Source organism: Oryctolagus cuniculus, chromosome 21, assembly GCF_051225735.1.
Source record: "Oryctolagus cuniculus isolate XC-2025 breed Fujian yellow rabbit chromosome 21, ASM5122573v1, whole genome shotgun sequence".
In the NCBI taxonomy this organism is placed as follows: Eukaryota; Metazoa; Chordata; class Mammalia; order Lagomorpha; family Leporidae; genus Oryctolagus; species Oryctolagus cuniculus.
Window position 1 is genome coordinate 20,406,466 of NC_142887.1, and position 25,160 is coordinate 20,431,625.

The window sequence follows — 25,160 nt, forward strand, 5'->3', positions numbered from 1 at the left end:
CCCCGTAGGGGACTGTCAAAAATTGCCAATGCCGACTATATTTCAAGTCGTCACGGCGGGGTATTGGGAAAAGTTTTCAATTAGCAATAATCGCGCCTCGGATAAACCTCATTGGCTACGATACTGCCACTGCGCAAAGCTGAAGAGACGGGCCGCCCACCCCGCCGTCCCAGGGACGCCAACAGCCTTCACAGTGACGGTGAGTAACTTTCCTCGCGCCCGCGGACGTGGGACGCCGCCGCTCCAGCAGCTCTGCTTCAGTCCCGTGTGCCTAAGCCGTTTCTCGTTGTTGGACCCCCAGCCACGTCGCGGAGTCGGTCTGAAAGGGGAGACAAACATCCAACGCTACCTCAGGAGTGAGCCGGGCCTCAGGAACCAAGGTTCAGACTCTTACCAGGAAGGGTCGACAGGGGGCGCTCCTGGACGAGCGAGTCCCTCAGTGGCGAGGCCCAAAGGATTGTGGGGCTTGTAGTTTTTCTGGTGTCACTTCAGCCTGGTGAACTACACTTCCCAGAATGCACCATCTAGCCTGGCCGTCCCGCTGTCCGAAGAGCAGCTGTGGAAGGTGAGTGTGTTGTGTGCGGTCCGCAGGTTTCCTCGGCCCGTGGGTCTCGGGGCGCCGGGCTCTGGTGCGCTTGGTGGCTCGGGTGTCGCTGAGGAGTGTCCGAGGGAGGCCGGACCGTGCGTGCAGCCTGGTTTTCACGGCTGCGGAAGCCCGCGCGCGGGGCGCTCGTCTCCGCGCCGAGTCTGAAGCGGGGTCTGCGGTGAGGGCTGAGCGAGAAACAAGGTGGAAGAAGATGAAGGATGGGGTGTCTGTGGGCTTAATGGCCCGCATGGAATCCAGACGTAACAAATGCGCTGCTCGTACTTGTGGAGAAATGTGGGCACTTTCGTTTACGAATTTAGGAAGGGGGCTTGTATAGGACCGCACCTCCACCCCGCAGGGATGTGTTACTGCACGAATACATCTTGAGACGTAGTCGTGATAGAGCAATGCAAAGGGTCCTGGGATGAGCCGTTAACAGGGAACTCATCTGACATCAATTATTTTCTTCCTTACATCGCCCCCCTCCCCTGTTTATAACCAAAATATAGTTTCCCGTGGCTACTCGGATTCCCAGCCATTTGAAGCTAATTTCCACTTGAGGGATGTGGCAAGGTACAATTCTGGCACAGGGTCTTTTTTTTTTTTTTTTTTTTTTTGACAAGAGTTATAGACAGAGAGAAAGGTCTTTGTTCCATTGGTTCACTCCCCAAATGGCCATCACAGCCGGTGCTGCGCCGATCCGAAGCCAGGAGCCAGGTGCTTCCTCCTGGTCTCCCATGCGGGTATAGGGCCCAAGCACTTGGGCCATCCTCCACTGCCTTCCCGGGCCACAGAAGAGAGCTGGACTGGAAGAGGGGCAACTGGGACTAGAACCCGGCGCCCATGTGGGATGCCGGCACCCCAGGTGTAGGATTAACCAAGTGAGCCACGGCGCCGGCCTGGCACAGGTTCTTAAGAGCTCTGGAAGATTGGCTTATAGTCCAGTGTGTAAGCAAGATTTCATTGTGTGGAAGGTATTGGAGATTCTTGACCAAAAACGAAGGATTCAAAAGATAATGACAATAATAATAATTTTTAAAAAGGTGGGTTTGTTATTTCAGGTTGAACTTATAGGATCCAGAAGGGTGAGGGTGTGCTGGAATCAGTCTGTACTGGGGGACAGCCAGTTAAATGCTCACAAATTCAATAGCCATTGGTGGCCTGTAGCCTGAAATTGGCCATGGTTATTTTCTATGAATTCTTTTTAAAGATTTATTTATTCATTTGAAAGTGTTACACAGAGGGAGAGGCAGAGAAAGAGAAGTCCTCCATCCGTTCACTCCCCAAATGGCTGCAGTAGTGGAGCTGGACCAGTCGGAGGCCAGCAGCTTGGAGCTTCTTCCAGGTCTCCCACATGGGTGCAGGGGTCCAGGGACTTGGGCCATCTTCCACTGCTATCCTAGGCACATTAACAGGGAACTGGATCGGAGGAGGACAGCCGGGACTCGAATTGGAGCCATATGGGATGCCAGCACTATAGGTGGAGACTTTACCTGCTATGTTACAGCGCTGGTTCCTCGATACATTCTTGAGTTAGATTTTTTTTTTCTTTTTTTTTTTTTTATTATTTTTTTATTTTTTGACAGGCAGAGTGGACAGTGAGAGAGAGAGACAGAGAGAAAGGTCTTCATTTGCCGTTGGTTCACCCTCCAATGGCCGCCGCGGCTGGCGCGCTGCGGCCGGCACACTGCGCTGATCCGATGGCAGGAGCCAGGAGCCAGGTGCTTTTCCTGGTCTCCCATGGGGTGCAGGGCCCAAGCACCTGGGCCATCCTCCACTGCACTCCCTGGCCACAGCAGAGAGCTGGCCTGGAAGAGGGGCAACCGGGACAGAATCCGGCACCCCGACCGGGACTAGAACCCGGTGTGCCAGCGCCGCTAGGCGGAGGATTAGCCTAGTGAGCTGTGGCGCCGGCCCTTGAGTTAGATTTTGAAGCTGGCTCACATCCTTCCAAGTTTTGCAAAGGATTGATTTGGATTACAAAGTAAAATTATAAATTTTATAATTTATATAAACATATATATAAGATATGCTTGTTCCTTGTGGGATCAGTTGAAGGTACTGAAGTGGTTTAATTCAGTATCAGTAGGTTGTTCTGCCAAGCATGCCATCCTGCCATCTGGGAGCAGTGTGGTCAGGACAGATCGCTTTCTTAGTTGACATGAAAACCTGTGCTCCTCTCTGGATCTCTGCTCTGGTGCCTGGATATTCTTACCCTCTGTGAAAAAGCACTGCATGCATTTCTGACAAATTCTTACTCTCCAGATCTTTATCAGTGTCTGTTGGCTCTTACTACCCTCCTGATATTACTGTTTCAATGACCAACTTCGCTGATTTTTTTTTTGAAAATATTTATTTAGGGGCCAGCACTATGCCATAGAGGGTAAAGCTAACGTCTGCAGTGCCGGCATCCCATATGGGCACCAGTTGGAGCCCCGGCTGCTGCACTTCCGATCCAGCTCTCTGCTGTGGCCTGGGAAAGCGGTAGAAGATGGTCCAAGTCCTTGGGCCCCTGCACCCATGTGGGAAACTCAGAGGAAGCTCCTGGCTCTTGGCTTCGGATTGGCCCAGCTCTGGCTGTTGCGGCCATTTGGGGACTGAAACAGTGAATGGAAGACCTCTCTCTCCCTCTGCCTCTGCCTCTCTGTATCCCTGCCTTTCAAATAAATGTTTATATATATATATATATATATATATTTATATATAATATATATTTATATATATATATATAAACTCAGTGAAAAAAAAAGATTTATTTAGTTGAAAGGCAGAGTTAAAGAGAGGGAGAGACAGAGGGATTTTCTGTCTACTAGTTCACTCTCCAGGTGGCTGCAATGGCTGGTGTTGGGCTAGGAGAGCTAGCTCCAAGAGCTAGGAGCTTCATTCAAGGCTTCCACATGGGCAGTGGGAGTGCAAGGACTTCAGCTGTCTTGTACTGCCTTCTCAGAGCATTAGCAGGGAACTGGATCAGAAGTAGAGCAGCCAGGTCTCTAGCCAGCATTCGTATGGGATGCCAGTGTCGCAGGCAGTGGCTCGACCCATTTTACCTCAACACCCAACTTTGCTGATTATTAGTGCCTTTAGGTTGGTGGCTTACTATATATATAAATTGTAAAGGTCTTCCAATCTCACCAGAAACCTGCTCCCAAATGCAATTTAGTGTGGACTGTTTACAGGAAATAAGGAAGCTACCCAAGATTTTCTTTATTTGTGGATTCTTGCTGGAGACTTTCTTCTTTCTCTCTTTCTTTCTTTCTTTTTCTCTTTGTGTGTGTGTGTGTGTGTCTCTCCCCCTCTTCCTTCCTTCCTTTTTCTTTTCCCTTAAGATTTATTTATGTATTAGAAAGTCTGAGTTAGAGAGGAGGAGAGAAATTTTCCAACCACGGGTTCACTCCCCAGATGGCTGCAATGGCAGGGGCTGGGCTAGCCCAAAGCCAAGAGCTTCTTCCAGGTCTTCCACGTGGGTAGCAGGGGCCCAAGCACTTGGGCCATCCTCTGCTGCTTTTCCTAGGCCATTTGCAGGGAGCTGGATTGGAGTGGAGCAGCTGGGACATGACCTGGCCCCAACACTGTTTTTAACTTGAGTACATTCCTTTTCTTTGCTTCAGTCATCTCCAGCCTATGGTTTCAAGTTTGTCTATATATATATATATATATATATATATATATTTTTTTTTTTTTTTTTTTTTTTTTGGACAGGCAGAGTGGACAGTGAGAGAGAGAGACAAAGGTCTTCCTTTTGTCATTGGTTCACCCTCCAATGGCTGACGCAGCCAGTGCGTTGCGCATCGCGCTGATCCGAAGGCAGGAGCCAGGTGCTTCTCCTGGTCTCCCATGCAGGTGCAGGGCCCAAGCACTTGGGCCATCCTCCACTGCACTCCCGGGCCACAGCAGAGAGCTGGCCTGGAAGAGGGGCAACCGGGACAGAATCCGGCTGCACGACCAGGACTAGAACCTAGTGTGCCAGCGCCACAGGCGGAGGATTAGCCTAATGAGCCGCGGCGCCGGCCTGTGTATATTTTTTAGATCTAGTCCATGTTTCTCTCTGTACTGTTGATAAGTATGTGACCTCGCTTCTTACTTTTGTTTAGATGTAGGGCAACATGAAGGAGCTACACTCAGAAGTCACTTGCCCTAGCTTACTTTGTACATTTAATTTCAAATATGTCTTTTCCAAATACTGTATGGCTACTGATATGTCTAGATATTGGGATTCTGTATACCTTTGGGATAAAACATTCCATGCTTTTGCTTCTCTTTAAACTTATTCCCATTCTTTTCTTTTTGTCTTCTTACTTTATTATCATGTATTATCTCTTAAGCTGCTAAAATTCAAAGCATTTTTTTTCATCTCATGGTTTTGGCCTTTCTGACCTTCCAGTCTCTGGGTACCCCAGGGCATCTTCAGTGTACATATGCCTCTGAGAGGCAGAGCGAGTGCTCCCATCCGTCATTTCACCTTCCAAATGCCCACAATGGCTGGAGCTGGGCTCTGAGGCTAAAGCCAGAAGCTGGAGATGCAATCTAGGCGTCCCATGTGGGTGATACGAGCCCAGCCACGTAAACCATCACTGCTGCCTCCCAGGGTCTGCATTAGAAGGAAGCCAGTCAGGAGCCAGAGCTGAGCATTGAACTCAGATACTCTGACAGGGACATGCAGATAAATGGGGACAGGGACACTAGGATAAATGCCCACTGCGAAGAAATTACTTTTTAATGTTTTTTTTTTTTTTTTTATTTTTTTGACAGGCAGAGTGGACAGTGAGAGAGAGAGACAGAGAGAAAGGTCTTCCATTGCCGTTGGTTCACCCTCCAATGGCCGCCGCGGCCGGCGCACCGCGCTGATCCGATGGCAGGAGCCAGGAGCCAGGTGCTTTTCCTGGTCTCCCATGGGGTGCAGGGCCCAAGCACCTGGGCCATCCTCCACTGCACTCCCTGGCCACAGCAGAGAGCTGGCCTGGAAGAGGGGCAACCGGGACAGAATCCGGCGCCCCGACCGGGACTAGAACCCGGTGTGCCGGTGCCGCAAGGCGGAGGATTAGCCTAGTGAGCCGCGGCGCCGGCCCCCTTTTTAATGTTTTAAAAATTGTTTTGTAGTCCCAGCCATGAACCCATCACCCAGTGTCAACAATGAATGTTTCTTGCTTAATCTTTTCCATTTGTATATTCCTTTTTTAAAATTAATTTATTTATTTGAAAGAGTTACACAGAGAAGGAGAGGCAGAGAGGTCGGTCTTCCATCTGCTGGTTCACTCTGCAATTGACTGCAATGGCCGGAGCTGCGCTGATCCAAAGCTGGGAGCCAGGAGCTTCTTCTGGGTCTCCCACATGGGTGTAGGGGCCCAAGGACTTGGGCCATCTTCTACTGCTTTCCCAGGCCATAGCAGAGGGTTGGATTGGAAGTAGAGCAGCTGGGACACGAACCGGCGCCCATGTGGGATGCCAGCACTGCAGGCTGCGGCTTTACCCACTAAACCACAGCACCGGCCCCCATTTGTGTATTCCTAACTACTTTGTTCCCCATACTCCTTATATTATTTTGAAAGAAGTCCTTCCATATACATCATTTCATCCAAAACTGCAGCATGTTACTCCATAGAATGAGGACATTTTTTTTAAGAATCATAATACCATTTGTTAGACATTTTAAAAACAGTAATTTATTAATATTAATATCCAGTTAATGTTCAATTTTCCAGTTGTCTTTTAAATGTCATTTTTAAACTTCCTTATTTATTTTGAGAGGTGGAGAGAGAGAGACCACACTCCCATCTGCTGGTTCACTCCTAAATGTCCCCAACAACAGTGGGGGTTGGAAGACAGCTGGGAGCTGGGAAATCAATGCAGGTTTCCCATGTGGGTGACTAGAAGCCAACCAATTACTTGAGCCATCAGCACTGCCTTTCAGGGTGAGTATTAGTGAGAGGCTAGAATCAGGAGCCAGAGCCAGGTATCAAATCTGTGCACTCCAGTGTGGGTTCACTCCCCAAATGCAAACAATAGCTAGGTCTGGGCTGGGCCAACTCAGTCTGGGCCTCCCATGGGGGTAGCAGGGACCCAACCACATGGGCCATCACCTGCTGCCTCCCAGGGTGTGCATTAGCAGGAAGCTGGAATCAGGAGCAGAGCGGGGACTTGATCCAAAGCACTTACCTTCCCTTTATTGTGTATGTTTCACAGAAGTGGAATTAAATTTGTAATTTTGTGACTGACTTCTTTTTTTTTTTTTTTTTTTTTTTTTGACAAGGGGGGCAACCGGGACAGAATCCGGCGCCCCGACTGCGACTAGAACCCGGTGTGCCAGTGCCGCTAGGTGGAGGATTAGCCTAGTGAGTCGCAACTGCAGCGCTGGCCATGACTGACTTCTAACACTTAGCAAAATGTATTTGGTGTTTATCTGTGTTATAGCATGTAACAGAAGTTCATTTTTACAGCTGGATAATATTCCATTGTGTGGATAGACCACAATGTGTCTACCCTTTCATCTATTGCTGGTTACCTTTGCTTTTAAAACCAGTTTCTGGGACTGACACTGTGGCATAGTGTGTTAAAACACCACTTCCAGTGTCAGAATACCTTATCAAAACACGGTTCAAGTCCTGGCTGTTCTGCTTCTGATCCAGCTCCCTGCTAATGTATCTGGGAAGGCAATGGACTGATGGCCCAAGTACATGGGCCCCTGCTTCATGTGGGAGAACAGGATGGAGTTCCTGACTCCTGGTTTCGGTCTGGCCCACACTTGGCTGTTGTAGCCTTTGTGGAGTGAACCAGTAGATGGAAATTCTCTCTAATGCTCTGCCTCTCTGCCTTTCACATCAGTAAATCTTTTTTTTTTTTTTTTTTTTTAAGATTTTGTTTATTTATTTGAGAGGTAGAGTTACAGACAATGAGAGGGAGAGACAGAGAGAAAGGTCTTCCATCTGCTGGTTCACTCCCCAAATGGCTGCAACAGCCAGAGCTGAGCCGATCCAAAGCCAGGAGCCAGGAGCTTCTTCTGGGTGTCCCACATGGGTGCAGGGGTCCAAGGACTTGGGCCATCCTCTACTGCTTTCTCAGGCTAGCAGAGAGCTGGATCAGAAGAGGAGCAGCTGGGTCTAGAACTAGCAACGATATGGGATGCTGGCGCTGCAGGTGGAGGATTAACCTACTGTGCCACAGCACCAGCCCCTCAGTAAATCTTTTTTTAAAAATATATGAAACTGTCAATAGGCTAATCCTCCACCTTGCGGCGCCGGCACACCGGGTTCTAGTCCCGGTCGGGGCGCCGGATTCTGTCCCGGTTGCCCCTCTTCCAGGCCGCTCTCTGCTATGGCCAGGGAGTGCAGTGGAGGATGGCCCAGGTGCTTGGGCCCTGCACCCCATGGGAGACCAGGAAAAGCACCTGGATCCTGGCTCCTGCCATCGGATCAGCGTGGTGCGCCGGCTGCAGCGGCGGCCATTGGAGGGTGAACCAACAGCAAAGGAAGACCTTTCTCTCTCTGTCTCTCTCTCTCTCACTGTCCACTCTGCCTATCAAAAAAAAAAAAAAAAAAATGAAACTGGGCCGGCGCCACGGCTCAGTAGGCTAATCCTCCGCCTTGTGGCGCCAGCACACCAGGTTCTAGTCCCGGCCGGGCACCGGATTCTGTCCCGGTTGCCTCTCTTCCAAGCCAGCTCTCTGCTGTGGCCAGGGAGTGCAGTGGAGGATGGCCCAGGTGCTTGGGCCCTGCACCCCATGGGAGACCAGGAGAAGCACCTGGCTCCTGCCTTTGGATAGGCATGGTGCGCCAGCCGCAGTGGCCATTGGAGGGTGAACCAACGGCAAAGGAAGACCTTTCTCTCTCTCTCTCTCTCTCACTGTCCACTCTGCCTGTCAAAAAAAAAAAAAAAAAAAAAATATATATATATATATATATATATATATATATATATATATGAAACTAGTTTCTCACATGAGATTTCTTTTTCTTTAGAATGCGAATGAGCCGTGGGTTGACTTTCAGGTCAGGAAAAGGCCATTGGATCCCCAACCTCAGCCGGCAGTGCTCACATGGATCCGTTGAGTTATTTGTGCCACCAAGTCCTCCTCTGGATCCTGAAAAGGTCAAAGAGTTACAGCGCTTCATCACTCTTTCCAAGAGAGTCCTCGTGATGACTGGGGCAGGAATCTCCACCGAGTCGGGGATTCCAGACTACAGGTCAGAGAAAGTGGGACTTTATGCACGCACTGACCGGAGGCCTATCCAGCATAGCGACTTTGTACGGAGTGCTCCTATCCGCCAGCGGTACTGGGCGAGAAACTTTGTGGGCTGGCCTCAGTTTTCCTCCCACCAGCCGAACCCTGCACACTGGGCTCTGAACAAGTGGGAGAAACTTGGAAAGCTGCACTGGTTGGTGACCCAAAACGTGGATGCCTTGCACACCAAGGCAGGGAGTCAGCGCCTGACTGAGCTCCATGGATGCATGCACAGGTGCAGGATGGTCTGAATTGCTTGAACACAAAGATGCCTGTTGTTTCACAAGAGCAAGGGACCTTGGCTGTCTTGGTCATGGTTGTCTTGGTTTGACCTTGAGAGAGATTTGGGGGCAAGTTGTGTTTTTGGAGTTGATGCCAGTAAACTCAAGGATTGGAAACAGAACAGGGAAGGGAAAAAAAAAAAAACCTAGAAAGAGTGCATTTATGAGTGAGCTGCTGCTTTGGGGAGCTGACGCTCAATCCTGTGAGTGACCCTGTTTTAGTCCCTTTTCTGTTAATGAAACAAGATACCTGCAGTTGAGTCACTTATGAAGAAAGAAGCTGGGGTCTGTGTGTGGCACAGTGGATTAGGTTGCCGCTTGGGGCCGGTGCCGCGGCTCACTAGGCTAATCCTCCGCCTTGCGATGCTGGCACACCGGGTTCTAGTCCCGGTCGGGGCACCGGATTCTGTCCCGGTTGCCCCTCTTCCAGGCCAGCTCTCTGCTGTGGCCAGGGAGTGCAGTGGAGGATGGCCCAAGTGCTTGGGCCCTGCACCCCATGGGAGACCAAGATAAGTACCTGGCTCCTGCCTTCAGATCAGTGCGGTGCGCTGGCCGCAGCGCGCCGGCTATGGCGGCCATTGGAGGGTGAACCAACGGCAAAAAAGGAAGACCTTTCTCTCTGTCTCTCTCTCTCTCTCTCTCTCACTGTCCACTCTGCCTGTCAAAAAAAAATAAAAATTAAAAAGAAAAATTAAAAAAAAAAAAAAAGTTGCTGCTTGGGTCACCCATATCTCATTTCGAAATGTCTGGGATGGAGTCCTGCCTCTGCTTCCAATCCAAGTTTCTGCAAATGCTCACTGTCAGAGGCAGCAGATGATGGCTCAAATACTTGAGTGCATGCCACTCATATAGGAGACATGGATTGAGTTCATGGCTTCTGGCTTTGGCTTGACCCAACCCTGGCCATTATGGGCCTTTGGGGAGTGAACCAGCAAGTGAAACGCACTTGCTCTCTGTCACTCTGCCTTTCTCTCTCTCTCTCTCTCTCTTTTTTTTTTTTTTTTTTTTTTTTTTAAGATTTGTTTATTTATTGGAAAGGCAGAGTTACAGAGAGGCAGAGGCAAATCAGAGAGAGAAAGGTCTTCTATTGGCTGGTTCACTGCCCAAATGGCCACAACAGGCGGAGCTGGGCCCAGGAGCTAGGAGCTTCTTCTGGGTCTCCCACGCAGGTGCAGGGGCTCAAGGACTTGGGCCATCCTCTACTGCTTTCCTAGGCCATAGCAGAGAGCTAGATCGGAAGTAGAGCAGCTGAGACTTGAACTGGCACTCATATGGGATGCCGGCACCGCAGGCAGTGGCTTTACCCGCTACGCCATGGCACTGGCCCCTGCCTGTCTTATTAAAAAGATGCTAATTTAGTTTATAATTTCAGAGGCTGAATGTCCAAGACCTGTGGCCCCCTTGGTTTAGCCTCTGATGAGGGCCCAGCAGTGGATGGTGTCATGGCAGGAGGGCTTGTGCGAAGAAGTCACAGGACCAGACAGGAAGCCAAAGAACAAGGAGGGCCCAGTAATGAACTCCCACTAGGCCCCACCTCTTTTTTTTTTTTTTTTTTTGACAGGCAGAGTGGACAGTGAGAGAGAGAGACAGAGAGAAAGGTCTTCCTTTGCCGTTGGTTCACCCTCCAATGGCCGCCGCGGCCGGCGCGCTGCGGCCGGCGCACCGCGCTGATCCGATGGCAGGAGCCAGGAGCCAGGTGCTTTTCCTGGTCTCCCATGGGGTGCAGGGCCCAAGCACCTGGGCCATCCTCCACTGCACTCCCTGGCCACAGCAGAGGGCTGGCCTGGAAGAGGGGCAACCGGGACAGAATCCGGCGCCCCGACCGGGACTAGAACCCGGTGTGCCGGCGCCGCTAGGCGGAGGATTAGCCTAGTGAGCCGCGGCGCCGGCCTAGGCCCCACCTCTTAAAGGTCTCATCATTGTCACACTGGGACCTACCTGCCAGCACAGGAACCCTTTGGGTACTAACCACACCCAAACCATGGCAGCTCCTGACTGTCCAGGATTTGCACTGGAATTTTCTCCCTGGAAGTCAAGGAAGCTGAGGTATTAATCCACCACCTCCCATCTCTCATTGGTCACTCTTAGGAACTTGGTTCTGTAACACTTTGATTGTGCTTCTCCCAAGGAAGCTTCCGCATCTAGAGAGCATCCTAAGTGAGGGAGGTGGAGGAAGCTTCAAAGAAAACTGTGTACAGCTGACTTCCAGGGAGACTGAGGAGGATATGAGCAAAACACCAACAGCACCTGCTAAGATGGCAGGGTGTCTGCTGCCTCCACACAGAGAACACAGTGTGGCCTCTGGCAGGCAGTCAGAACTCCATACATATAGATGACCTGAACACATAGGCAGGGTGTCATGCCTGCATCCCTGGCAATGACTTGTAACTAATAGGAGAGCATTAAAAAAAAATTTTTTTTATTTGGAAAAGCAGAGAGATCTCCCACCCACTGGTTCACTCCCAAATGCCCACAACAGCCAGGGGATCATAACTGCTTTCCAAGGGTGCACTATGAGTAAGAAGCTGGAATTGGGAGCAAAGCTGAGACCTAAACCCAGGTATTGATATGGGATGCTGACCCTAAATGCCCTATCCTGGAGGCCACTTTTTCTTTTCTTTTCTTTTTTTTTTTAATCATTTTAGGCCCAAGAGATGCTGCTCTGAGGACTGAAATCTGTCTGCCAATCTAAAACAGTTACACGGTGTTTTATGTATGGTGTATATTGGTATGCTATTACGCAGGGATCACAATTAAAGTATAAAATGTGGTTGGGAGTATGTTAGCACAGTGGGTTAAACAGCCAGTTGGGATGCCCACATCTCTGAGAGCCTGGTTCAAGTCCCAGATACTCCTTCACTACAGCTTCCTGGTAATGCACACCCTGGGAGGCAGAAGGTTCAAGTACCCACATGGAAAGAGTTCCTGCTACCCACATGGATAAGAGTTCTGGGCTCCTGGCTCAGCCGTGGTCATTGCAGCCATTTGGGGAGTGAGCCAGCAGATGGACGATCTCTTTGTCTCTGCCTTTCAAATAATCGTTTTAAAAAGGTGGTCTACTTCATATGTGGGAACTTTGTAATGTTTCAGGAGGGCACAGAAATAACATGTTTAACATTAGCAAATCAATGCAGTTGTTATATTTTGTGGTCCTTGCTGTATGTGCTGTGTATGTTCAAAGAACCTGACTTAGTAAAGATTGGAGTTACTGAGAAAGCCTGTATGGATAAAGGGAAGCTTGAAACTGGCTCAAGTGTGATTGGGCTAAGGGGGAAAAGAGGGCTTTCATGGTGGGGAATCATTTGGTCTGGCCCTGCCAAGGCAACCACAGGTGAGAAATTCAATAATATACAGCAGGCTAATTTCTAAGTTGATAATTCTGAATGGCTCACGAATGAAGTCATAACTATCCAGCTGGCCCTTCGAAGAACCAAGGCTCCCCACCCGTGTAGCTAAATGAACAGAGCCTGTAGAGCCTGCATGAGTCTGGCCTGACCTCTGGAGGGTGTGGACTGGGGACGAGTATGAAATCCAACTGTCTGGGAAGGCTAGGCCCGAATCGTGGTTGCATTTGAAAATCAGTGCGGTGTGGGTCTGTTGGGAGACATCAAAGGGGACTGTGAGTAGTTTCTGAGCAAGAAAAGTGCAGGATAAATATAGCATTTGAGGGCCGGCGCCGCAGCTCACTAGGCTAATCCTCTGCCTTGCGGCGCCGGCACACCGGGTTCTAGTCCCGGCTGGGGCGCCGGATTCTGTCCCGGTTGCCCCTCTTCCAGGCCAGCTCTCTGCTGTGGCCAGGGAGTGCAGTGGAGGATGGCCCAAGTGCTTGGGCCCTGCACCCCATGGGAGACCAGGATAAGTACCTGGCTCCTGGCTTCGGATCAGCGCGGTGCGCCGGCTGCAGCACACTGGCCACGGCGGCCATTGGAGGGTGAACCAACGGCAAAAGGAAGACCTTTCTCTCTGTCTCTGTCTCTCTCTCACTGTCCACTCTGCCTGTCAAAAAAAAAAAAAAAAAAAAAAGGGCATTTGAGGAAGCCTGGAGGGGACCAGAAAGAATGGGTCGGGAGGTCCGCCTGAAAGAGTCAGGCTAAGGTGCTGTTGGAGGAATTAGAGTTAATGATGGCTAGCGGCTCATGAAATTTTTTTTTATGAACATTGCAAGAATTCACAAAAGCCCATATGCCTTCAACCAGATTCAAAGGTTTAATCATGACATTCTCCACCTCAATCTTCTTAAACATTTTTTTCCAAATTTTTTTTTATTTATTTGAAAGGCAAAGACAGAGAGAGAAAAGGAGGGAGAGGAAGAGAGATGTTCTATCTGCTGGTTCATTCCCTAAATACTTGCAACAGCCAGGGCTCAGCCAGACCAAAGCCAAGAGGCAGGAACTCAACAGGTTTCCCTGTGGGTGGCAGGGACCCAAGTACTTGAGCCATCACTTGCTTCTCTTAGGGTATGCATTAGCAGAAAGCTGGAATCAGGAGTGAAGCCTGCCTTGAACCCAGTCATTCTGATATGGGATATGGTCTTCCCAAGTGGTGTCTCAATCCCTGTGCCAAATGCCTGCCCCTCCCTGTTTCTTCCTCAACATTTTAAAACAATTCAAGACATCTTGTCATTTAATAGGGGGCCTTTAAGGAAGAAAAATAAACATAATCTGATGGTTTACAAGATTAAAAGAAAAATGAGGAACATTTTTTCCCTCAAGGGTTTTGGAAGATAAAGAAGTTAGGGAGGGAATTTTGAAGGTAGAGACTAAGCTTGAAAGACAGTCAAGATCTGGAGATAGAACTAGGGCTTGACAGTCATACAAGAGGGAACCCTTACACAAGCACTGAGGCAGTGAGAAATAACTTTCTGGATTGGTCTTTTTGTTGTTGTTGCCAATAACAAAATACAGAGACCTGTGAGTTGTTAAGAAAAGGGGTTTAGGCTGGCGCTGCGGCTCACTAGGCTAATCCTCCGCCTGTGGCACCGACACCCCGGGTTCTAGTCCCAGTCGGGGTGCCAGATTCTGTCCCGGTTGCCCCTCTTCCAGGCCAGCTCTCTGCTGTGGCCAGGGAGTGCAGTGGAGGATGGCCCAAGTCCTTGGGCCCTGCACCCACATGGGAGACCAGGAGAAGCACCTGGCTCTTGGCTTCGGATAAGCGCAGTGCGCCAGCCGCAGCGTGCCAGTCACAGTGGCCATTGAGGGGTGAACCAACGGTAAAGGAAGACCTTTCTCTCTGTCTCTCTCTCTCACTGTCCACTCTGCCTGTCAAAAAAAAAAAAAAAAAAGGGGGTTTATTTCAGCTCATGAGATCCAAGGTTGAGGGCCCACGTATGGTGATGGTCTTCCTGCTGGCAGACTTCCCTGGTGGTTGGTGCAGGGCACTACAGGGCGGGAAACACAGTAGCAAGTTGTCTCTTCTGGTCTCTCTCCCTCTTGTACAGCCAGTAGAGGATGGTGACAGCAACAATCACAGCAAATGAACAGATCAAAGACTAAAGGGGGTGGGGGGGAGCACTGGTTTTTGGTATCAAGGAGATCACTTGGTAAAGCATTTAAATCATGTTCAGGACAAATGTGAGTTAGCTGAAAGTGAGAGTATGTAATAAGGAAATAGACATTACTTATTCTACAAAGTTGGCAGTGGAAGGAAGGTGAGAAACAGGCCAGTAAGCTAAATAGATCCTGAAAAAGTATGCTTAAAATAGTGGGGAAGTACAGGCATTTGTGGTTCAGACACCACTTGGGACGCCTGTATCCCATGTCAGAGTGCCTGGGTTTGAGTCCTGGCTCCACTCTTTTTTTGAGATTTATTTATTTATTTATTTACTTGAGAGGTAGAATTATGGGAGAGGGGGACAGAGAGAAAGCTGGTTCACTCCCCAGATGACCACAACAGCCAGAGCTGAGCCAATCTGCAGCCAAGAGCCAGGAGCTTCCTCTGGGTCTCCCACGTGGGTGCAGGGGCCCAAGCACTTGGGCCATCTGCTGCTGCTTTCCCAGACCACAACAGAAAGCTGGGTGGGAAGAGGAGAGTGGGACTCGAAGTGGTGCCCATCTGGGAGTCTTGCCCTGCAGCAGACGTTTAGCGCACTGCACCGCAGTGCAGCCCCCTGGCTCCACGTGATCCCTGCTGCTGTGCCTCCTGAGGCTCTAGTAGTTGGGCCCCTACCCCCCACAAGGTAGACCTACACATGGTAGTTCCTGGCTCTTGGCTTCAGCCTGGCCCTAGCTCTGTTATGGGCATTTTGGAAATGAAACAGTGAATGGGAGATCTCTTTTTTGTCCTCTCTCTGCCTTTCACATAGTAAAAATTAAATAACAATGGGGCGGGAGCACTGCCAATGGGAGGTGGTGCAGTAGGTTAATCCTCCGCCTGCAGCTCCTGCATCTTGTATAGGCGCCGGTTCTACTCCCAGCTGCTCCTCTTCTGAACCAGCTCTCTGCCATGGCCTGGGAAAGCAGTAGAAGATGGCCCAAGTCCTTGGGCCCCTGCACCCACATGGGAGACCTGGAAGCTCCAGACTCCTGGCTTTTTTAAAGCCCAGCTCCAGCCATTGCAGCCATTTGGGGAATGGACCAGTGGATGGAAGACCTTTCTCTCTGCCTCTCCCTCTGTCTGTCTGTAACTCTTCATTTCAAAGAATAAATAAAAATAAATAAATAAACAATAACAGGGAAACTGTGAGTGTGAGGAAAAGCAAGCAGTGATGGAGGAACTGAGAAATGGTTGGGGTGAAACGTCTTGGGTACTGCATGGTTTCCAGGACAACCTGTTAGCTGGCTCTTCTTTGGTTTTAGGGTCCTCTGCTTGGATTGTGGTGAGCAGACTCCCCGGGGGCTGCTGCAGGAGCGCTTCAAAGCCCTGAATCCCCACTGGAGTGCTGAGGTCCACGGCCTGGCTCCTGACGGTGACGTCTTTCTCTCTGAGGAGCAGGTGCAAAGCTTCCAGGTCCCAGCCTGCATCCGATGTGGAGGCCCTCTGAAACCAGATGTTGTTTTCTTTGGGGACACAGTAAACCCTGACAAAGTTGATTTTGTGCACAGACGTGTAAAAGAGGCTGATGCCCTCTTGGTGGTGGGATCATCCTTGCAGGTAATGGACTTGGTCCTTTAGGTGGGGTGGGAAGTCCTAGAGGTTCCCTGTTTGGTTTGTCTTTTTTCACGTATAGATCTCTTACATAAATCTTCTCCCCGGGGCAGGTGTACTCTGGTTACAGGTTTGTCCTCACAGCCCGAGACAAGAAACTGCCAATTGCAATACTGAACATTGGGCCCACACGGTCAGATGACTTGGCATGTCTGAAGCTGAATGCTCGTTGTGGACAGTTGCTGCCTTTAATAGACCCACACTGACCACAGCCTGATGTTCCTGATCCAGAAACTGGGCCTTTCAACTTGAATCTGCTGCCAAAGGTAGGTGCCTTCTCAGGTCCTAGTTACCACGTGACTAAGAGTAGGAAGGTACACTGACAAAACAGAGAAGGCCCTAAGCTTTTGATGTATGGCCACTCTGAATGAAAACTGATTTCTTAATATATATTAAGCTATAGTGTACAAAAGACTCTGGTTTTCAAATTCTTGGCACATGGATATTTAAAACACTAAATGGTCTAGAATCTGCCATTGCTTTTCCTCTGTTTTTTAAAATAACAGCTCTATAGAAGCAGAATTCACATACCATAAGTTTATCCTTTAAATGTATACAATTGACTAGTTTTTATTACACTCACAAAGTTGAGCACTGATCAGTGCCATCTAAATGGAGAACATTTTCATCATCCCAGGGAGAAAGCTTGCACCCAGCAGCAGTCATGCCCTTTTCCCCAGCCCCTGGGACAACTCATCTTTCTGGACATTGATACAGCATGTGCCCCTGTGTCTAGTTTCTTCACTTAGCATAATGTAGTCAAGGTTCATCCATATTTTAGCATGTTTGAGTGCTGCATTCCTTTTTATGATTGCACAGTCCACTGTGTGGGCACACCATCTTATACATCCATCAGTTAATGGATAGTTGCAATGTTTCCACTTATGGGCTATTAGAGTAATGTTGCTTTGCACATCTTTGCAGAAACTGATTTGGTCAGAAGGGTAACTGCCACTTTTGCAGGATGGGGAGTTCTAGAGGTTCCCCATTTTGTTTATCTTTTCCTGATCTAGAGAGCTCTGACATGTGTGTTCTCCCTGGGCAGCTGTACTCTGGTTACAGGTTTAACCTCACAGCCTGGGAAAAGAAGCTGTCAATTGCTATAGTGAAGTGGGCAGTAATGAACAGTACAAGTTTTTGTGTAGAAAGACTTTTTTAAAAAAAGATTTATTTACTTATCTGAGAGGTAGAGTTACAGAGAGAGGGAGAGACAGAGAGAAAGGTCTTCCATCTGCTGGTTCACTCTGCAAATGGACACAATGGCCAGAGCTGGGCTGATCCAAAGCCAGGAGCCAGGAGCTTCTTCCTGGCCTCCCATGTCGGTGCAGGGGCTCAAGCACTTGGGCATCTTCTGCTGCTTTCCCAGGCCATAGCAGAGAGCTGGATGGAAAGAAGAACAGCCAGGACTAGAACTGGAGCCCATATGAGATGCCGGCACCATAGGCAGAGGCTTTGCCTGCTAAGCCACAGTGCCTGCCCCTAGAAATGTTTTTACTTGCTGAGTATATATCTAGTTGAGGAATTGTTGGATCAAATGGTAACTGTGTTTAACTTTTGAGGAGGGGTGGCATTGGCCTTGTGGTGGGGAGTGCCTGTAATCAAATGCTGTCTCTACTTCTCCACTTCCAGTCTAGCTTCCTGCTTATGCACACTCTGGGAGACAACAAATCACAGCTCAAGTACTTGGGTCACTGCTACCCACCTGGGAGCCCTGGATGGAGTTCCTGGCCCATGGCTTCAGGCTGCCCAGCCTCAGCTGTTGTGGGAATTTGAGGAGTGAACCAGCAGATGAAGATCTCTCCCTGCCACTCTGCCTTTCAAATCAAACTAAAAAAATTTTTAATGCTGAGAAAAAAAAACTGGCACATCACTGTTTACAAGGTTATATCTGAGTTGAAAAAATTATCCTCCCATCACTGCTTTTTTTCCTCTAATATTTTAATGTGATTATACTTGTAGATTAAAATATTTAAAGGGGCTGGCACTGTGGCACATCAGGTTAGGCCACCACCTGGAATGCCAGTATCCTGTGAGCTCTGAGTCCTGGCTGTTCCACTTCCAATCCAGCTCCCTGGTAATGTGCCTGGGAAAGCACCTGCTGGCACCCAAGAAACTCTTGCTGCACAACCACTTAATAATGTACTTCTTTTTTTTTTTTTTTTTTTTTTTTTTTTGACAGGCAGAGTGGACAGTGAGAGAGAGAGACAGAGAGAGAAAGGTCTTCCTTTTGCCGTTGGTTCACCCTCCAATGGCCGCCGCTGCAGCCGGCGCACCGCGCTGATCCTGGCAGGAGCCAGGAGCCAGGTGCTTTTTCCTGGTCTCCCATGGGGTGCAGGGCCCAAGCACCTGGGCCATCCTCCACTGCACTCCCTGGCCATAGCAGAGAGCTGGCCTGGAAGAGGGGCAACCGGGACAGAATCCGGCGCCCCAACCGGGACTAGAACCCGGTGTGCCGGCGCCGCAAGGTGGAGGATTAGCCTATTGAGCCACGGCGCCGGCTCCAATAATGTACTTCTAAACTAAATTCCATATTCCTTGAATAATACAAATTTATTCTAGAACGTTTAGATGGGGACTGGTGCCATGGCATAAAACATTAAGCCTCCACCTGCAGTGATGGCATCCCATATGGACGCCAATTCAAGTCCCAGCTGTTCCACTTCTGATCTAGCTCCCTGCTAATGTGCCTAGGTAAGCAGAAGATGGCCCAAGTACTCAGGCCCTTGACCTGTTCCAGCCCCAGCCATTGTGGCCATTTGGAGAAAGAACCAGTGAAGATTCTCCCCACCTCCCTTCTCTCTCTGTCTTTCAATTTCAAATAAATCTTTAAAAAATGACATAGAAAAATAAGGTAATAGGGGCCGGCACTGTGGCACAACGGGTTAAAGTCCTGGCCTGCAATGTCTACATTCCATATGGGCACTGGTTTGAGTCCCAGCTGCTCCACTCCACTCCAGTATCCCTGCTGATGCTCCTGGGAGAGCAGTGGAGGATGGCCCAAGTCTTTGGGCCCCTGCACCCAAAAGGGAGACCCAGAAGCAGCTCCTGGCTCCTGGCTTCAGATCTGGGAGTGAACCAGCAGGTGGAAGACCTCTCTGTTTCTCCGTCCCTACCTCTCTCTGTAACTTTGTCTTTCAAATAAATAAGATAAATCTTTAAAAGGAAAAAAATATATATAACCCCACCACTGAGATAGTGAAAATTTAACATTTAACTAGAATTGTTTTTACAAAACTAGAACAAGCTGTACTGAATGTGTTATTAATTCTATTTTCAAGCAACAATATATAGTGGGCATCTTTCCATATCCTAAGTGCTGTGGATTTCTGAATGGAAGGCTGATGTTCACATTTCCTTTTTTTTTTTTATTTTATTTTATGTATGTATGTATTTGAGAGGCAGAGAATTAGAGAGGGAGAGATCTTCCATCTGCTAATTTCACTCTCTAAATGCCCACATAGCCAGAGCTAGGCCAGGCTGAGCCAGGAGCCAGGACTCCATCTGGGTCTCCCACATGGGTGGCAGACAGAAATACCTAAGTCATCATCAGCTGCCTCCCAGGCACATTAGCAGGAAGTAGAAGCAGGAACCCGTTCCTGTGCAATCCAGTATGGGATGCGGGTCTCCCAAGCAGCAGCTTAAACCACTGTGCACCAACACAGTCATTCCCTTTACCCCACTCCCAGCTTATCCTGGCATTAACTCGTTTCATTTCTTTTCAGATCCCTAAGAATTCATCCCCTTTTCCTCAAACTAACTGAAGCTCACTGACTGCAGGCTGTAGAGAGCAGCAAACCAACATCTCTGCCAGCCCATCCTAAACCAGGAGGGTTTCAGAGGCAGGAAGGTATTCTGCACGCTGATGAGATCAAAGCAGCAGCTGCTCTTGATGGAAAAATGCGTTCACTTCCTTGTCATGCTGTCTGGCGGAAGAAACGGCCTGGAAAGTGTGCAGGCCCCATTAGTCTCTAGAGTGCTAACCCAGGGATCTCACTGATTTAGAGGGTTAAGGCCCAAGGACTTGACTTAATGTAATATTCCAAATGGTTAAGTGGCTTTAACTGAACCATTTTGATATTTTTTTTTTTGAAAAGATGAGCAATGGCTTCAAAGAATGTTTTACTAGCCAATGAATAAAGGAATTATTTTTAAATCACACACTAGTGGCTGTATGTTTATATATATGCATTTTACTCAGCTAAAAGAGAATGGCCCTTTATGATCAAGTTCTCTAAAAACTTCTACTATTTGATTTCACCTTTTAGAATAGGATACCTGCCTAGAACCTGGTTTTTAGAGAGGAAACAGTTAATTCCCAAGTGAGCCTTAATTAAGTTGATTTGTTTCTGCTGAGGAAAGTAGCTAGCCTTGTTTGATTACTGCTTTAGCCCAAGAGAGTCAGTGTACCCTGAAAAGTGAAGCAGATTAATCTCACAGCCTATTCCAGATAGCCTTTTGTCTAAAATTAGGGCAGGCAACACATGCTCACCCTGCACCTGCCTTGGGAGCAAACTTCAGTTAACTGGGATAAGCCACAATCTTAAAAACTCAAGAGTTCTGCTGTTGGCACTGTGGCGCAAGGGTTAAACCCCTGGCCTGAAGCCCCGGCATCCTATATGGGCGCTGGTTCTAGTCCCAGCTGCTCTCTTCTGATCCAACTCTCTGCTATGGCCTGGGGTAGCAGTAGAAGATGTCCCAAGTCCTTGGGCCCCTGCATGCATGTGGGAGACCCAGAAGAAGCTCCTGGCTTCAGATAGGTGCAGCTCTGGCTATTGCAGCCATCTGGGGAGGGAACCAACAGTTGGAAGACCTCTCTCTCTCTGTCTACCTCTTTCTGTAACTCTTTCAAATAAATAAAAATAAATCTTTAAAAAATAATTAGGGCCGGCGCCGCGGCTCAACAGGCTAATCCTCCGCCTAGCGGCGCTGGCCCACCGGGTTCTAGTCCTGGTCGGGGTGCCGGATTCTGTCCCGGTTGCCCCTCTTCCAGGCCAGCTCTCTGCTGTGGCCCGGGAGTGCAGTGGAGGATGGCCCAGGTGTTTGGGCCCTGCACCCCATGGGAGACCAGGATAAGTACCTGGCTCTTGCTTTTGGATCAGCGTGGTGCAGTGGCTGTAGCGCGCTGGCAGCAGCAGCCATTGGAGGGTGAACCAACGGCAAAAGGAAGACCTTTCTCTTTGTCTCTCTCTCACTGTCCACTCTGCCTGTAAAATAAATAAATAAATAAATAAATAAAAAAAATTAGGGGCCTGGGCTGTGACACAGCAGGTTAACGCCCTGGCCTGAAGTGCCGGCATCCCATATGGGCACTGGTTAAAGACCGGGCTGCTCGACTTCCGATCCAGCTCTCTGCTATGACCTGGGAAAGCAGTAGAAGATGGCCCAGGTCCTTGGGCCCCTGCACCCATGTGGGAGACCTGGAAGAAGCTCCAGCCATTGCGGCCAATTGGGGAGTGAACCAGCGGATGGAAGACCCCTCTCTCTCTCCCTCTCTCTACCTCTCCTCTCTCTGTGTAACTCTTTCAAATAAATAAATAAATCTTTCAAAAAAAAAAAAAAAAATACGGGGCCAGTGCCATGGCACAGTGGGTTAATCCTCCGCCTGCAGCACTGGCATCCCATACGGGTGCCAGGTTCTAGTCCCAGCTGCTCTTCTTCCAATCCAGCTCTCTATGGCCTGGGAAAGCAGAAGATGGCCCAAATCATTGGGCCGCTGCACCCGCATGGGAGATGGGAGAAAGTACCTGGCTCCTGGCTTCCAATCAGCGCAGCTCTGGCCGTTTCAGCCATTTGGGGAGTGAACCAAAAGGAAGACCTTTCTGTCTATCTCTCTCTCTGTCTGTAACTCTGCTTCTCAAATAAATAAATAAAATCTTAAAAAAGCCAATGTCAGCCATTATAATTACAGTATGGCAGCAGGTAAGGGAGGTCTCTGCCCCTAATGAGAATTCCTTTACCCCAACTTCACAATGATTTTTCTCAGAGGAGCATTTTTTTTTTTTAATCACAAGGGCCATTGTTCTTGCTCAGTGGGTTTGACACTGGCATCCCATATCAGAGGCCAGCTGGAGTCCCCGCTGCTCCACTTCAGATCCAGCTCCCTGCTAATGTACCTGGGAAAGCAGCAGAGGATGGCCCAAGTGCTTGGGTCCTTGCCATCCATGTGGGAGACCCGGTTGTAGTTCCTAGCTCCTGGGTTCGGTCTGGCCTAGTCCTGCCTGTTGCAGCCATTTAGGGAGTGACCAAGCACATAGAAGATCCATCTCTCTCTCTCTGCCTTTCAAATAAATAAATCTTAATTTTTTATTAAAAAATTAGAAATAAAAATCTTGGTGTCATAAAGCTTAAAGAAATGTAAAGCCTGTATTCTCTCCTACCCCTTAGGAAAACAATATTTCGTGAACATTTATCAATAGCTGTTCGGCAGGAAGCATTTTATGCACATTCTCTTACTGAAATCCCACAACCGTATCATTTCTTTTGAAAAATGAGGAAGCTTGGAGACATCATTTATTCAAGGTCACCTAGGGTGACCAGGCCAGGAATCAACTCGCTCCACCGCTCTGAACACCTTGTGGGGTAACTGGACAACCGTACCAGAGGAAGGACACGGTTCAAGAAATGTCCAGAAGTGGCCTAGGCTGGGTCTTCGGAGAAGAACATGCGTCCACCAGGCGGGAATGGGAGCGCACGCCAAAGGAAGCTCACGCCCACCACCAAAGCCAATGCTAACGCGTGGTTAGCACCGCACGGGCCTTCACTCCTCTCTCTCTCCAAGGAGCGGGTGGAGTTTAAGTGCGGACTTTTTAATTTTTATTATTATTTTTTGACAGGCAGAGTTAGAGAGAGAGAGACAGAGAGAAAGGTCTTCCTTCCGTTGGTTCACCCCCCAAATTGCCGCTACGGCCGGCGCTGAGCCGATCTGAAGCCAGGAGCCAGGCGCTTCCTCCTGGTCTCCCATGGGGTGCAGAACCCAAGCACTTGGGCCATCCTCCACTGCCCTCCCGGGCCACAGCAGAGAGCTGGCCTGGAAGAGGAGCAACCGGGACAGAATCCGGTGTGCTGGCGCCGCAGGTGGAGGATTAGCCTAGTGAGCCGCAGCGCCGGCCTAAGTGCGGACTTTGGGGAAGCCGACATCCGCTCGCCTCTCCTGACCTCCCCCTGGCCACCCCACATCTCGGCTCCCCTTTGCTTTCCCGCGCCCCACGTTCCCTCCCGGGCCCCTCACCGCTCAACGCAGCACTGACGCTCTGGGGTTGCCAACCGGAAACTGCCGGTGGACGGGTTAGCGGCCCTGAGGTTAGAGCAAAGCAGGAAAATTGGCCCCAGACACCTACGCGAGCCCTTTTGTCATACGCTGTCCTTTCAGGCTCCGGTTCAGGAGGAAACCGCCACCTGGAAGCCAGGAACCCGCGCACCCAGCCGCAGTCACCTCACGGACACGCCGCCAGCAGCTAGCGAGACCAGTTACTGCGCCTGCGCAGTTCAGGCGCCGAGGGGGGCGGGGCCTGGGCCTGGCAGGCACGGGGTGGGGGGTTAGAATAGAGGCTGGGCCACTGTTCACCAATAGAAAAGCGCCTAAGAGTCACGTGCTCAGACGCTGCCCAGTTACACACCCTACCCTGAAATCCCTCCGGCAGTGGGGCTAGAGGCGAAACATTGACTGGGGTTGGGCGCCAAGTGTCACGTGACGTGAGAATGTAAATACAGCCACGTGGCTGTTTTCTCGTCTGCTGAACAGGCTGCGCCAAACTGTGCTTTCTTCAGGGACTTATTTTAGGAGCACGTGGCACGCGTTAAGCACTATGAAAATACTGTGGCTGCTGGAATGTGAGCCCGTCGTCACATCACTCTAAGTCCAGTTAGGTTTTTTTCATTTAAGTCAGCTTAGCCATTGTATTGTACTTTCCATTACCCATTTCCCATAAAGAGCACCCAGCGCATGCTCTTTAAAGTACTGTTAAAACAATTTGTTCTCTGCCGAGCCCTTGGGATAATGAAAAAAAAAAGTATATTTTTACTCCAAAGGGTATTTTAGGGCCCAGCTACAGCCTTTTGTACCCGAGTCTTTGTTTTCTCCTGTTTGGTCATCTAGAAAAATAAGTGGATTGAGAGTATAAGCACTCATTTCCTAAAAGACCACTTTTCTTCCATGCAAACAGAGACTTTCCGTTTCTTTCTAGTGATGAAAGACTTTATGGTCTGGGCTGGTGTTGTGGCCTAGTGGTGAAGCCACGGCCTGGAATGCTGGCATCCCATATGGTGCAGCAGATGGAAGATCTGTCTCTCTGTAATTCTATATTGTCAAAGATTCATTTATTCATTTGAGAGGCGGAGTAACAGAGAGGGAGAGGCAGGGAGAAGCACGCACACACAGAGAGAGAGAGAGAGAGCAAGAGAGAGAGACCTTCCATCTGCTGCTTCACTCCCTAAATGGCTCCTACAGCTAGGGCTGGGCTGGGCCAGGCCAGATCCTGGAGCCAGGAACTCCATGCACGTCTCCCGCATGGGTGGCAGGGGCTCAAGCACTTGGGCTGTCTTCTGCTATCCTCCCAGATGCATTAACGAGAAACTGGATTAGAAGCAGAGTATCAGGGCCGGCGCCATGGTTCACTAGGCTAATCCTCCGCCTGTGGCGCCGGCACACTGGGTTCTAGTCCCGGTCGGGGCACCGGATTCTGTCCTGGTTGCCCCTCTTCGAGGCCAGCTCTCTGCTGTGGCCAGGGAGTGCAGTGGAGGATGGCCCAAGTGCTTGGGCCCTGCACCCGCATGGGAGACCAGGAGAAACACCTGGCTCCTGGCTTCAGATGGGCTCAGCGCCGGCTGCAGTGGCCATTGGAGGGTGAACCAACGGCAAAGGAAGACCTTTCTCTGTCTCTGTCTCTCACTGTCCACTCTGCCTGTCAAAAAAAAAAAAAAAAAAAAAAAGCAGTGT

General features: G+C 49.6%; 1 protein-coding gene, 1 long non-coding RNA gene and 1 other non-coding gene across 4 annotated transcripts; 1 reads left to right on the plus strand and 2 right to left on the minus strand.

Moving 5' to 3' along the window:
* On the minus strand, positions 1–141 carry LOC127484770 (U4 spliceosomal RNA). Its single transcript, XR_007911981.1, has one exon. It is a non-coding gene; the product is annotated as a U4 spliceosomal RNA (small nuclear RNA).
* On the plus strand, positions 118–20,383 carry SIRT4 (sirtuin 4). Of its 2 annotated transcripts, none has more exons than XM_002719815.6 (6): positions 118–199; positions 302–565; positions 8,539–9,036; positions 15,877–16,171; positions 16,279–16,491; positions 19,948–20,383. In XM_002719815.6, the coding sequence occupies exons 2-5, from the start codon at positions 516–518 to the stop codon at positions 16,429–16,431; spliced, it is 996 nt and encodes a 331-aa protein (XP_002719861.4). In that variant the 5' UTR covers positions 118–199; positions 302–515; the 3' UTR covers positions 16,432–16,491; positions 19,948–20,383. The 2 variants fall into 2 exon arrangements, with proteins under 2 accessions (XP_002719861.4, XP_089179410.1); XM_089323284.1 differs by having other exon boundaries at positions 8,539–8,763.
* Positions 17,360–23,728, minus strand: LOC149119848 (uncharacterized). The gene is made up of 2 exons (XR_016227246.1): positions 23,563–23,728; positions 17,360–17,605 (listed from the first exon to the last, which is right to left on the minus strand). It is a non-coding gene; the product is annotated as an uncharacterized LOC149119848 (long non-coding RNA).
* Between the last annotated feature and the right edge of the window lie 1,432 nt (positions 23,729–25,160).

Bases quoted from the DNA above. Each gene is read 5' to 3' on its own strand.
- SIRT4 (XM_002719815.6), top strand. From the start codon at position 516: ATGCACCATCTAGCCTGGCCGTCCCGCTGTCCGAAGAGCAGCTGTGGA. The intron at 9,037-15,876 runs GTGCAGGATGGT...CTTTGGTTTTAG, and splicing joins CTCCATGGATGCATGCACAG to GGTCCTCTGCTTGGATTGTG. The intron at 16,172-16,278 runs GTAATGGACTTG...TCCCCGGGGCAG, and splicing joins TGGTGGGATCATCCTTGCAG to GTGTACTCTGGTTACAGGTT.